The sequence below is a fragment of the Berghia stephanieae genome, chromosome 6 (genome assembly GCF_034508935.2).
Source record: "Berghia stephanieae isolate SIO BIC M18660-M18661 chromosome 6, UCSD_Bste_1.3, whole genome shotgun sequence".
NCBI classification, from domain to species: domain Eukaryota; kingdom Metazoa; phylum Mollusca; class Gastropoda; order Nudibranchia; family Aeolidiidae; genus Berghia; species Berghia stephanieae.
This window is the reverse complement of record NC_088365.1, coordinates 15,419,478-15,434,477: the sequence shown is the minus strand read 5'-3', so window position 1 is coordinate 15,434,477 and position 15,000 is coordinate 15,419,478. Positions and strand designations below refer to the sequence as shown.

At 36.6% G+C, this 15,000-nt stretch overlaps 1 protein-coding gene across 2 annotated transcripts in view; it reads left to right on the top strand.

The window, feature by feature from the left end:
- LOC144974561 (6-phosphofructo-2-kinase/fructose-2,6-bisphosphatase-like) overlaps nucleotides 1-15,000 on the top strand; it is an 81,812-nt gene that overhangs the window by 12,211 nt on the left and 54,601 nt on the right. Inside the window, exon 1 of one of the 2 annotated variants that reach the window (XM_078917550.1) lies at nucleotides 7,863-8,033. The exons of the other annotated variant lie outside the window; for it this stretch is intronic. Within the exon in view, the coding sequence (XP_078773676.1) occupies nucleotides 8,009-8,033 (25 nt within the window). The 5' untranslated portion in view covers nucleotides 7,863-8,008. Of the gene's footprint in view, nucleotides 1-7,862; nucleotides 8,034-15,000 lie in introns of those variants that run through there. 2 annotated transcript variants of the gene reach the window in all.

Below are 15,000 nucleotides of genomic sequence, written 5' to 3'. Positions count from 1 at the left end.
TACCCGATTACAAAGGTACTCGGGTAGCTGCCCGGGTCTTGTTTCTTTTTTCGTTGAGATTGTCGAGTCGAAACCAACTACTCGTGTGTTTTTCCTTAATTTTTTATAGTGTATAATAGTTATATATATATATATATATATATATATATATATATATATATATATATATATATATATATATACATATATATATGTATATATATATACATACATATATATATATATATATATACATATATATATGTATATATATATATATACATACATACATATATATATATATTATATATATATATATATATATATATATATATATATATATATATATATATATATATATATATAATGCGATCTATCGTCTTAAAACGGTATTATGTCGGGGTGAACCTGAAGTTAAAAATTATTTTTACCTAAAATTGGCCATAACTGTGAGATTTCAGTTTTGGGCACTCTTAGAAACTCGTGATAATGACCTCGATAAATCGTGCAAAGTTAAGCCCAATCTCTTATGTTGTTGTTATTATTATTGTTGTTATTATTATTGTTGTTATTATTATTATTATTATTATTATTATTATTATTATTATTATTATTATTATTATTATTATTATTATTATTATTATTATTATTATTATTATTATTATTAAGGTCCGCATCGGGTGCATGTGATATTTTTAGTCCGTATTGAACTTTCCGGAAAATGTTCACTTTGCTTTTACTTCGTCGTCTCTCCCTCTCTCTCTACCCCACAACTTTTGGGTTTAGTCTATGATGACCGATAGATTTCTCGGAAAGGATTTTGGTTTATCACTCTCATGGCGTTTATCCTGTATTCTATCGATCCTGTACTTTTAATACTAAAGCCAGTTCGTGATTTCGTTATTCTCGTAACCCATGTTATCTAAACATTGTCATGTATGGATGCGGTCAATAACTATCCTCTTCTTAATCCCTCTGACTCGGGGTGAAGTTGTCGGATGTAAATCCATTCACATCCGTGTTTATCATTAATTTAAGTTTTATATGATTTTATGTAGCTTTTGTTATTTAGGATTACATTACTCACTGCGCGCACTCCTCTTTGGTGTTTCGTAAACACATTATATATAAGGTCGATAGTAAGGGGCGCTAGTGACTTCTGTCTTCTGCCAGCTTCCGGACCATGGGTGCCAGTTTTCCGGTTCATGCCGGAATTCCGGTTTCGCGATATCTCGAAGTCAAATACCTCCGGTTTCAGTGTTTTGAGTAAAATAACCTAATAGCATCGGTAAAAATTAGAAAACGTGATTCAGCCACCTTTTCAGTGTATGGAGGTAGATTCGTGAAAGTTGGTTTTAAAATCAAATTAATTTCCCCATTGTGTCAATATGTTTGCTGTGTAATCATTTAATAATGGTATAAAAACGGTGATGAAATAAGTAAAGTTTAGGCCGCATTTTCAGTAGGAACATTTTCAGATTTGGCAAAGTGTCGAGATTTTAGTTTCAGGTTTCAGCACTTCTTCCTGCTGGCACCCATGTTCCGGACCTCATCTCAGGTCGGCCCAACCGAAGGATGTCATTTCTCTTTCCACGTATCTTCTTCTCCAAGTTTCCAGTTGTCTTCCCCCATTGTGTTTGATTACCCTGCGGGATCCATCTGAATATGAGCGCGGTTTTGTGATTGCTCCCGCCTTCATCCCGACTATCTCCCATCTTCTTGATTTGACTCGTCTCAGTTTCAGAATATTACATTGTTCACTCATAAATGAATAAGTGCGGGGGGTCCCGTTAGCTCAGTTGAAAGAGCACTCGCTTCATACGCAAAGGGACAGTAGGTAGCGATCCCGGGTATAGTCGTTATCTTTTTTATTTTTATTTTTTTTTTGACCCCATCTCCCCCATCCAGGAGTGATTTGGTAGTTGGCTCTCTTTTAGATCTGGTGGATAGTACCTTGCAATAGACTAGCGTCGTGTCAAAAGGGTAGCAAGCAATTGCTAGTGTCCGTTTAACGCTGTAGAGACCTCGGATAAACTCCGGCTCCGGGGTCCTTATAGGTGTGGTGGAGAGCCACTTTTAAATAGGCGTTGTCTGGTTGGGAGGACGCGGATGTGGTTAATTACAGTGACAGGGGTAGTAAGAGCAGTTGACGGGATTGTGGTTGTGGTATTGGTTACGGCGGAGTAATACAATATTTAGTTTATTCAGTTTATTTTATCTTTTAAAAAAGACAACACATCTTATTTTTAGAGTTAAGAGAGCCAGCTTCAAATTTACACACATACTTCCTTGAAATCTCAGGGATAAATGCATTTAAACATGACACACAGTTGGGGACCGTAAATACATTTAGACATGTTGGGGACCGTAAATACATTTAGACATGTTGGGGACCGTAAATACATTTAGGCATGTTGGGGACCGTAAATACATTTAGGCATGTTGGGGACCGTAAATATATTTAGACATGTTGGGGGCCGTAAATACACTTAGACATGTGGGGGAGCGTAAATACATTTAGACATGTTGGAGACTGTAAATACAGTTAGACAGACATGTTGGGGACCGTAAATACATTTAGACATGTTGGGGACCGTAAATACATTTAGACATGTTGGGGACCGTAAATACATTTAGACATGTTGGGGGTCGTCTTACTTTACCATGAAAAATAAATTCCGGCCCAGATGAGAAATAAATAAATAGATCTAGTGTTATGACTTTGTAGTCTGTAGGTCAGAATATTGATATTTTTTTAGTGGCTCCACTTGGAATCGAACGTTTGACCTTTCGTTTCGGAGAACAGGCAACTGTTATATGTTGTTGACGTCTTTTGTTGTAGTTGCTTTAAAAAAAAAAAAAAAAGATTTGTGTTTTTAGTAATGTGACCACCAGTAGCATCTCGCGCACCGGCTGATGACACAAATGTCAAGCCATGCATTTGCTCAGTACCTATCTGTCTATATCTGTGACAGGTTGTTGATAACAGTCCACTAATCAATTAAATATTTTAACATGTTGTTGAGTGACGGGTACCACAGGTTGCGGGACTGTAGTGACGTTATTAATATTAACCCTTATACTGCGGCTGTGTGGTCTACCGCCATGCATGGCGCATGGCTTCATAAGAAAGAAAATAAATAAAACCGCAACAAAACAACAACCCGGTTCGCTCCTTTTTTTTCTCTTCATTTTCTGAGATGGGGGTGAGTAAAGTAATTCAAATTTTGGCAATATTTATGAGATTTTGTCTATAGAATCAGGAGTGGAAGATTTTGATTTTGTATCAAATTCAATACCACAACGATTTTACCTTGAATTCATTGCGTCACAGTGTTGTCTGTGCGAAGACTTTTCGGTTTCAAACAACATGACCCTGAGATGCGACAGGCTTCCTATGCCCATCAATGCAAATCTTGCTGTTACCGCCCTACTCTTTGTGAGAACTGTCTGTTACAGTAAATCAGATATTACGGTTAATCGTGCCCGCCAGAAAGGGTTAGATATAATAATGCAATATTAATATTGTCGTTTTAACTATTCCCGCGAGTTCTGCCACTGACTAATACGATGAAAACACCTGGTTTAGATTATTTGAAAAGTCTATTTATTTTAAATTTTAGTCATTGTGTTAACAATGTTCATACAGGATCTTATGACGCGTGACGTATCGCTGTGCATATTGTATATTATAATATAATATCATAGATTTGTGATCTTCAGGCATATTGAAGTGTTGCTGATGTAGTGGCCCATGTTTATTATAAAGTCTTTGTGTAATGTGATTCAGGATTTAAAGCCCACTAATTTACCTGTCGCAAACGGCCTGGATATTATCTACGTTTTGGTTTTGTTTTTGTTTTTTGTTTTTTCGAAATGGACCCGTTTTCATGTCGGTTTGTTGTTGTTAGTTGTTTTATTTGTTGTAATGTTGCAGATGCTGTTGCTGTTCCTGTTTTGTTTTGTTTGTTGTTGTTGTTATTATTCATGTTGCATCACCTCTTATCTTGAAATTGAAGTCACATTACTTTGTTGATTTTACTTTGTCTTACTTTGAGAAATGATAATTTGAAAAGATAAAGGACATGTACCAAACACATTGACCATTTATTTTGACACTATCATAAACGGATACAGTTAATCCTCGACAAGGATTAATGATGGCAAACATCGGGGTTTTAGGGTTGTTCCCCGGGCTAACACCTGTGTGTTTGCTCTGGTTGTTCCCCAACATGGAAAGCCAGTTGAAGACAAGAAGTCTAGACCAATTTTTACCTCTGCCCATTTCAAAAATATGTTGGGCAAACTGTTAACCTATCGATACCTGTAACGGGTTGATGAGTATCGCCTGAAACTATTCTTTTGTGTCCGCATCCGATGCAATCTCTAGCCAACCTTAAACTTAAACAAAAGGCCAAGTTGAGAGCCAGTCAAGTCCTCCAGGGTAAAGCGTGCGTGCAGACTTTGGACATGGAGTTGATACGCGTCTTGTGGTAACAGTAACAGTGATTAAGCTTGCGGTCATACCACGCACTGTGACTGGCTTAGGGAAGGAGACACATCATGAGACAGTGAACTGTTTTTTTTTTGTGCTATGGAATATGGATGTAATTTTCGCTTTTCATTGACCAAAACTGTCCTAAATTTTTGAGCCGGTAAAAACACAACAAAAAATAAAAACAAAACAAAGCAGTTTATTTGAGTAATCGGTGTCATTTTTATTCGGCTTTGAATGCGAAATTTTATCGATCTTTATGATTAACGATTGGCGTGTTATTAATAGCTTCGTTCTGTAATAATTAATTATATTGTGCCAATGCCGTGTGTATTTCATGAATAGTATTAATTTGACCCAACTGCCTGTCTCCCTACCCATGCATAATATTAAGTTTTGATCAATATTAAGTTTTCAAGGGCTTTGGACTTGTGTGTCGTATAAATAAATATATAAGGCACTTGTAGTTGTATCTAGTTGCAGTGTGACAGAATGTTGTGTACAAATATAATTATTCTGTGAAATTGTGATAGATTGATAGGGATTCTATAGTCTAATGTTAAGGTGCCGTAGTGATGAATTGAAAATATGAAACGCTTCGGGCTTGACAACCGATCAGTGTGTAACAATCAAATTAATGCTGTAAAGACGTCCTGTCACAGGTTTTGTTTATTAATTTATACCTTTGTTTATTTATTTATACCTTTGTTTATTGATGGTTTTGTTTATTTATTTATACCTTTGTTTATTGATGGTAAACTATACAAATATGGCACTAAAATGAATATAAACAGCTTCAAATAATAACAATATATGTAAGGTCTAGGCTAAATTCTTCAATGACAAAAGTAAATTATTATGCATGTATTATCTATTATGTTATTTTGGTAGAGGCTAGGGAGACCAAGATTTTGGTCTTCCTATACACTTCCCTGTTATTTGAGGTTTTAAAAAGATTAAAAAGAGACCGCGTCGATTTTTTTTTTCATTTTTTTTTTTACTGGATGTTACTTATTGTCATATGACCGTTTCAAGTTTTTAGTAGCTGAAAAATGGTATGGTCCGACGTGCACTTATTTGCAGGTCTGATAACCCAATTCCTTATAGGCTCATTGTTGTAATGGATTTTTTTTTTTAATGACCCAAAATGTTGTCCATTACATCAATATTAAACTAGGCCTGTGAGTTCGGATGTCAGACTTGCATATATATGTACACGTCGGGGTGGTCCTTTAACGGTTTTTCCCCCAGTCATTTTACTTTTTTTTCTTAGCTGTTATATTAATTTTTGTTTCATACTTTTGAGACAGGGTTTTTTTTTCCCCACTGATCTCATACTTCCGACTTCTTGGGAAAACAATCGTTATTGACACAGTCTAAAATTTGCGATCATCGTTACTCTTTAAAAAAAAATAAATCCGTATATAGACTACTCGGAGTTAAAATGTCATAATAAAAGGTGGCGTTTTTTTTATGCACCTCCGTTGGAGGTGTAAAATAACGCATCGTTTTTATGCACCTCCGTTGGAAGTTGAAGATGCAGGTTAACCATATACCTAAAATAGTCTGATAGGTTAACCATCTCCTTACCAACTACAGGAAAATCGTCACATTCGTTACGATACAACCAACATTTTTCTTATATCTATATTCAAATTTCTTTTGTACATCATAAGATTCAAAGAAAATAAGCAGCGTGTTGTAAAGCATGTTTTTGCTACAGAAATTATTTATCGCAAAAACTTTACTGCTATTATGTCTGCGTGATAAAAAAAAAAAAAAATTGTGTTAGTTGGTTGTGAAGTTTTGGGGAAAATCCTGAAAATGGTTGGTAAGGAGAGAGTTAACACATCGTTTTTATGCACCGCTGTTGGGAGTGAACACGGGCCGTGTAAAAATAGACCCACAGAAAAAAGAGGCTTCACAGAAAAAAGAGGCTTCTCTTCTTTTTTATATATTTTTTTTAAAACTGTGAATAAACCCATATCTACGTCCGTGAGTTTTGGATAGTTTTATATTGTAGTTTAGCGTGTTGCTGGTGTACGTTGATACATTGATAGTGGTTAAATAATACTTTTAAAAGATCAAAGATAAAAATTAAGCATTGTACACAAATACTGGTTACAATGTCCAAAATATGAATAAATAATTTTACAAAAATTTAAAATAGAAGTTTATTAAAACACGGTTTAAAAAAAAACAACAAAAAAACAAAAAAACGTGGTAAACAGATGATAATGATAAATGCTTATAAAATAATAACAATTGACTTTTACACTTATGCAGGTGACACAATTATAACTGTTGTGATGTCCAAATACAGAGACGGCATCCGTAATAAATGGAGAGAAAAATAAAGTGAGTAGATGTGACTCGTGTATTATAAGGGAACAACACAAAACAAACAACGTTTCGGCCCTTGACCTTCGTCAGGAGACAAAAAACACAAACACAAATATGTAAATTTACAAAATATCACATTTCGTCAAATGTGGAAACAATGTAAATTTAAGGAGAGGGCGTCAGGTGTGGATGCAAGAAGAGGCGCAAGAAAAGGAAGGCTTTATATTATACACGAGTCACATCTACTCACTTTATTATTCTCTCCATTTTATTGGCTCATTTAGGCACCTCTAGCTTTGGTTTTATCCACAATGAACGCGTGGATTGGGCGTGCGCAACGAAGGTGCATAAACACGATTCGTTAAGATACACCGTCACCGGAGGTGCATAAAAACGATCCGTTAAGATACACCGTCAACGGAGGTGCATAAAAAACGATCCGTTAAGATACACCGTCAACGGAGGTGCATAATAACGATCCGTTAAGATACACCGTCAACGGAGGTGCATACAAAACGATCCGTTAAGATTCACCGTCAACGGAGGTGCATAAAAAACTTTCCGTAAAGATACATCGTCAACGGAGGTGCATAAACACGATCCGTTAAGATACACCGTCAACGGAGGTGCATAATAACGATCCGTTAAGATACACCGTCAACGGAGGTGCATACAAAACGATCCGTTAACATACACCGTCAACGGAGGTGCATAAAAACGATCCGTTAAGATACACCGTTAACGAGGTGCATAAAAACGATCCGTTAAGATACACCGTCAACGGAGGTGCATAAAAACGATCCGTTAAGTTACACCGTCAACGGAGGTGCATAAATAAACTACGATAATAAAAGTAAACGACAGAAATGCCGAAATTTATCTATATCCTACGAAAATTCTTTGGATAATTAACTGTGCTGAGCTTCTTTTGTAATTGCAGTTATAGAATTGAAAATCTTAATTAATTTTTGTGAGTTTGGGATTGACTCGATGACACTTTAGATCCATCGGACTCTAAATTAAATGCCTTTAATCTTAAAATAAGAGCACCACCGCGAACTGAACGTCATAGTGTCACAGTTTTAGTGACGGAGGACTATACTATTTCTGGAGTTTATTTAAACCACCATCCAACAACTGATTGCAGGACTGATCTCAACATATTATCACAACAGTTGACAGTTGGTGGACATGCCTTCCATTTCTCCTCATCACGGTAAGTCAATGTTGACATTAATGCATTATGATTGATGCTGGTCTATTAATTTATGATTGACCGGGAGAGTCTTCTTTCTGTTTCTCTATTAATTCGTCATTTGTATGGACTGATGGGCGATCACAGAATTTTACTATAACTCGTTTATAATGCTCACTTTTCTCCCACGTTTTTTGTTATTTTATTTTATTTATTTATTTATTTATTTGTGTGTATGTGTGTGTGTGTGTGTGTGTGTGTGTGTGTGTGTGTGATAAAGTTCAATCAAAGTTTCGTTCAGTTTCAGATGAAACCTTAACATCTTTTTATTTGGCGTCCGCCATTTTTTCCGATAGTTTAGAACCGGTTACTATGCGTCATTACGAGGGAAGTGACGTTATGACCATTTAACCCTACTATCGTCGTATTGAAGTATGCTAATCCTGTAAAGTCTGTTATGGTCGTTTGTACAGCATGTTTGAAACACAATACCACATAAATTACTAAGGTGATCCTATCATGCTTTACTAACCTGTCATGGCGACATGTCCAGGGTCAGTTTGTCTTGTCAGCTATTTTTGTCCCCCTCCATTATTTACAGGCCGAAAATTAAAGTTAGAGTTTTGCTGAATTTTAACGACCCTCTCTCTAGTTGTCAGAAATTCGTCAAAACTAGTCTCAGGTCAAAAGATATTTGACAAGTCGAAAGTGGTAATATATCTATGGAGGAAGTCGATGATTGGAGATCATCGTATTTCATGTATATGCAAAAAAAAAAAAAAACAAAAAAAAAAAAAAAAAAAAAAAAAAAACAACGCCCCCCCCCCCCCCCCCCCCCAAGAAACAAAAACAACAACAGCAAAAAACAACAACCAACAAAACAGCTCCATGTATGTTTCTCTCTCTCTCTCTCTCTCTCTCTCTCTCTCTCTCTCTCTCTCTCTCTCTCTCTCTCCCTCTCTCTCTTTCTCCTCCCTCCTTTTCTCTCCCATACTCTTCGTATTGGTTATCCTTTAGAGAGCAATCAGGCCAGTGGAGATGGTCTAATTTAATCCCAGTTTATTTAGCAAAGAACGGACATTAGCAATTGTGTAATACCCTTTAATGGTCATGAGTCCAACTTTCCGTCAGATATGACCGACCCGGTTACCTCATTAAGTGTCGGCAATGAGGGGACAAAGGAGTGGACAAAGGGGGGGGGGGGGGGGTCAAACCTCGACTGCACACAGAATCGATGGCCATTTTGCTTGTAAGATGACGAGTGCTCTACTAATAGAGCAGTAAAGTTAGGTGCCCGAAACGTAAACAAAGGTCGAGAAGCACGTGGCAAACCACATGTTTCTGTCTTGACAGCTCACGTTCCAATGTAAATAATAGAAAAAAAAATAACCTTTAAAATTTGGCTGTTAGGTGGCAAAAGAAACACATATTCATAAATACTCGATCATGCATCAAATAATGTCTAGATATGGATATTTTATGGAACAAAAGGTAAAATTTTCTAAAATTTATCAAAAGTTACAGTCTATCTATTTTTAGACCAGAGCAAATTATTGCGCTGGTGTGAACAAAACGAGAATTATTCGGAGCCTGATTTTCATAATAATTTAGCCTTATATTATTATTTCTGCAACTGTTAGATTTTATGTAAACATATTTTCAATACTGAAAGTGTATTGCCTACAACTCAAACTACAAAATTGGGAGACCTATATTGTGCGTAAATTATTCCGGTCCCTAACGGAAATCACTAGCAACTTGTTATTGTTTACGTTTGGGGCACCTAACTTTACTGCTCTATAGATGATAATGGTACTCTAGCACTAGGCTTTTAGAACCCTTCTTCTGTCACTGAAAGCTCTGATTAAGGCTCTTCTCTCCATAGATAAAATGGAATTGACGTCACTCTTGTCTTTGTTATTGATTTTTGCCATCCACGTTTATGAGTAATACTCACTAAACGGTATTATCCAAACTATAAAAGTTCATGGTTACACACAGTTGTGTGTGTTGGTCCGTTATACTTCCGGATGGCAATGTTATGAACTTTTTAGCCAAGCGCATACTATCTATAGCACAGAATCGTAATGCGTTGTGGAAAATAATAATGTTATGTGTTGATATCTCCAAGATGTTACTCGTGAACAATTGTATGTCGACTCACGACAGCTATAATGACTTACAGGTTGCCGTTTGACGTCACATCTCTCTCTCTCTCTCTCTCTCTCTCTCTCTCTCTCTCTCTCTCTCTCTCTCTCTCTCTTTCTGTTTGTGTGTGTGTCTCCATCTCTCTCTCTCTCTCTCTCTCTCTCTCCTCTCCCATCTCTCCTCTCTCATATCTCTCTCTCTATGTGTGTGTGTGGGTCTGGGTATTTGTCTCGCTCTCTTCCAAAGTTCCAGAATTTTCACCTACCCGTCCGTCAATCTATCCATCCATATATCCCTCCACCTGTTTGTTCGACTGTGCGTCTTTTGTATATTTATCCATCCATCTATCGATAGATCTATCTATCTATCTATCTATCTATCTATCTATCTATCTATCTATCTATCTATCTATCTATCTATCTATCTATCTATCTATCTGTCTGTCTTTTTGTTTGTTTGTTTGTTTGTCTGTATGTCTGTCTGATGTCTGTCTGTCTATCTGTCTGTCTGTCTATCCATTTGTCCATCCATCTTTCTACACATCTGTCTAATTTCTCCTCAGTCATCAATCTACGTGTATATCTTAATGTATGCAAGTCACCCTTTATCATCCGTTTGTCTTGTTTATATGTGGATACGATAATATAACGTTCTCTAGATCCTTTATTTAATGTCCGTGTGTCCACCCATTCATTCATCTCAATTCACACTCCATTATCGAGGTAATTAAATTATTATTAACAATAAAATTGTAAGACACGCATTTGGTTAATTTTAGTGACGGAAAGAGGCGGCCTTTTTTGTATAGGAAGGGAGAGAATCAAAATAACTTTGTGCATTACAGAAAAGACTCGATTGTTCCCCTTGTAAAATTGTGGTTTGTGACAAGTTTATCCACGCCGTCTTTACTGCTTGTGGCAGCAGTAAATTCATATGTTCTAATGTTTATTTCTAGGCAATTGCCAATATGAGATATACATATTTCTAATCAATTCCCAATCAATGCAGGTAAAAAAAAAAAATCAATAATTAACTAAAGGAAACTTTTTTGTGCGAAATGGCGATGGAGTGTGTAAGTGGCTGTGTGTCTGCGTTTGTATTATTCTTCAAACACACACACACACGCGCGCGCGCACACACATACATGCAGTGAAGAGAAATACACAAAATACACACATTAGTAATTGTCAATATCACAATAAGTAATCAGTGGTCGAAATCAAGGTGCGCAATTTAAAAAAAAACAAACAAACAACAAAACACAAATTGATTTTCTTTTTACTTTGGCGGGTTGAAATTAATTCGAGGAAACCGTGTTCGAGGTAAAGAATTTTTTCGAGGAAGGAATTGAATGATAACAAAGAATAATAAGGAAAAAAATCTGGACATTCAAATGAGTTCGAGGAAAACGTGTATCTTATGATGGTCTATCTCCAGGTCGCAAACTCATCGCCGCAATCGTGTACGGTCGCGAATTCACCCGGAAGCTTCGTCACAACGCAACGCTCAACTAGATGCTCTGCTGTTTCGGGCTCTTTGCAACGGTATAAGTCTAGGACTTCATAGATGTCGCCGGCACAAGTACATGTTGGACAGGTGGCAAGTCCCCACTGACGAAGATAGGATTCAGTAGGGTTCTCGGCCGAAGTCGGCTTTAATTTATCTCATTTTTGGCAACCATCTTGGAATTTCACCGCTCAAATGATGTGGGATTTTTTTTCTCCACGTAGGAAAGTTAAACACACGTTCGTTCCATCATACATTAGTCGAGGATCGGCCTGCCAGATAACGAAATAAAATTAAATGTTCTAATTTTTTTTTCTCTAGCCCCTAGGGACATTTTTACTCGAGGGTCTTCCTCGAGATAAGATAACATAGGCGTTGACCGCAGAGCAGTCAGTGCCGTAGAGTGAGTATTAAAGACTAGATTTCTTGCTCAAGGAAAAAACAAATCCCAACTTAACAGAAAACATGCCACCAGAAACAGGATTCCCAGGTGGAAGTGCAATTCATTATCCACTTGGCCAGCTTGCCTTTTTATACACCTTTTCCGGATAAGACACTTTTAGTAACACCGCGTTAGCCAAAAGCACGTTCTCTGGCCACAATGTACCGCTACTGACTTGGATAATTGTTATTGTTTTTGTACCACCCGTTGGGTGACTATAGTTATAACACGATTTTCTTGATCTATGATGAATGTTTAAGTTTACACATAGTTTTCTGTTTTGGTCTATTGACCAAGCGATAGAACAGTGTATTTTACTTAGACACAAACCAACAATAGTAAAACCTGTGTAGTTTGCTATGTTTACCAATTTACTGCCAGTGTTTACATTGTGACGACTGTCCGAGATGCGTGCTTATCTAATTGCTAAGTGTGTATCCACCAGTTGCACACAAAATCGTGTGTAACCTTTAACGTTAAAATATTGATGATTTAATTTTGTGAGAACTAATCACCAAAATTGTTTTTGCTTTATAAAAACAGTTAACAGAGCTGAGTGAAGTCAATTTCGTTCAGTCTGATTATGAATATTAATATTATTACTATTGACTCGCAATCAGCGATGTTTTCCCCTCGCTCTCTTGCGTTCGTGTTTCTCGCTGAGCTTTAGTGACTACATACAGTGCTCGAGTCGCACGCTTTTATTTTGGTTTTATCGGCCGGGTTTCGTTGTGGTCAGCGAGCGGCGTTGGAAGCGAGATTGCCAGTTTGACATTTGTAATTCCATATATTATAATGCCATTTTGGCATTGGAAAAATAAGATTGATCACCTCGATATATCCTTTAAAAATTTTTTTTTTTTAAATAAGTAAAAGTCTGTCATTTTTCTGAAAGCAATAAATTAAATATTAAGTCGTTTATTTTTCTGATTAACCGTGTAACGACACGAGTTGCTTTAGTATCGCTTAAAGTGTTTAGGTCGATGTGTACACATATGCAGGTCTGACATCCGAACGCAATTATGGGCCTTGTTGCTTGTTGAAATGGACAATATTTTGCGTCATTTTTTTTTTTTTTTTAGATTTCCATTACAATGACCCCATCGTGAATTGGGTTATCAGACCTGCAAATAAGAGCGCGTTGGTTGAGGCAATAATACATTATGATTTAAATGAATGCATTTGATATTTGAACCCAACTGCGCCAACAAATTAAAATTATGAAATATTATTGAATTTGGTAGGCGTTGTGAATTTTGGCATTTTTCTTTAAATCGTTCTGGCCGCTCTTGTTGGCAAGTTCAGTGTGAAGTGTGAAGGACGTGGAAGAGAGTGAAGACAGCTGATTTGTTCGGGGGGAAAAAAGAGTGAAGTCGGGCCGACTGGGGTTTGAATGTAAATCATGTGTTGTAATGTGTTGTAATGTGTGCGTGTAGTTCGGGGAAGTGAGTTCACCTAAATAATAAATGCATAATTTCTCTATATTCTCCGACTCTTGTGTTCTTTTCAACGGAAAGCATACCTACAATTATTATTATCCTCAAGTTGTTGTGTTTTTTTTTAGCAGTGTAGTTTATGATTTAGTTTTATCAACCTAAGATCCTCGAAGTGGTGGTGACCTGTGAAATTGAAAGATTTTTCCCCCAAGCGCACCGATCTCCGATTGTTATTGTTAGTCTTTGGTTATTGAATTCATAAACAACTGAGCAGACCTAATTTCAGATTTGTCGGTACTCGATGATTTGAATTCTCATGTGCTGTTTCCTTTTTCTTTTTTCTTTTGTCTCCCAAACGATTATTGCTTCGTCTATTTAATTTTGAGCATATATAGCATAGCGTTCTCTGTGTTCAACTGAGGGATTATATTATTTCTTCATCTGACTATGTGACCCAACATCTCAAAACTGTTTTATGTCGGAATGAACCAGATGCCATAGTGTCAAATTATAGTTAAACTGGTCAAAATTATGAATTATTGGTATTTAGCACTCTAAAATATGATATTCATTCTCCTCAATAAAACATATAAACTCAACTTAAGTCTGATATTTCTTGCTACAAATTCAATTTTCAACTTAGTCATCCCCGACTTAATACCGTTTTGAGACGAGGGGTCACATATACGAAGTACATGACTTTGGATGGGATAAAATTAACTTGTCAAATTGTTTAATAACAGGTGCTATGATAAGAACTAGAACCAGAAATAATTAAACTCCCGTCTAAATTTCAAAAGTCCGTGTGTAAAATCAAATACAATCCATAAAGTTTGCGACGTAGCCTATTTATAATTTCCTTACTCACTTGTCCATTTTTTCAGATTCTATAATATACGGATTAATCAACTAGTGAATTTTAGTTAAAATTACGTTTTCCATAGATTTATTATCCACAAAGAAAACAGCTCTGATTTTCAGCCTTCAGTAAAATTAATTGTCAAGGCGGTTTAGAGTGCGTGGTCTTCAATATAATATAGTAGTTTCATCGTGTTTGTAATTTGGATGCTAAGCAGCCATGTCTTCTTCACCCCTCGAAATGCCAAATGGAGCCGGTAGCGGCACAGCGTCTGCCACCAAAGGCCCGGTCGTTTCGAACCCGAGACGACCCGAGACGACGACGACGGGCCAAGGATACGGGCTCCGAAGCGTTCACGTGCCGGCTGGCAACAAAATTCGATGGTCGTCCAGTAGGTGTACGCGGTGTGTCGGACACGTCAGTAAGTTATGCATGGATGAGCTCTTTTTATTCTTTATTTTTTTGTTGTTTTTTTTGTTTTTTTTTTTTTTTTTTTAACGGTTTATTGTTATTTTCTTTTATTTAATGTTGCATAATTTGTTGGCTGATACGGATACGGTGCGTTGACAGTACATCTTTTTTTTAAATTATTTATTT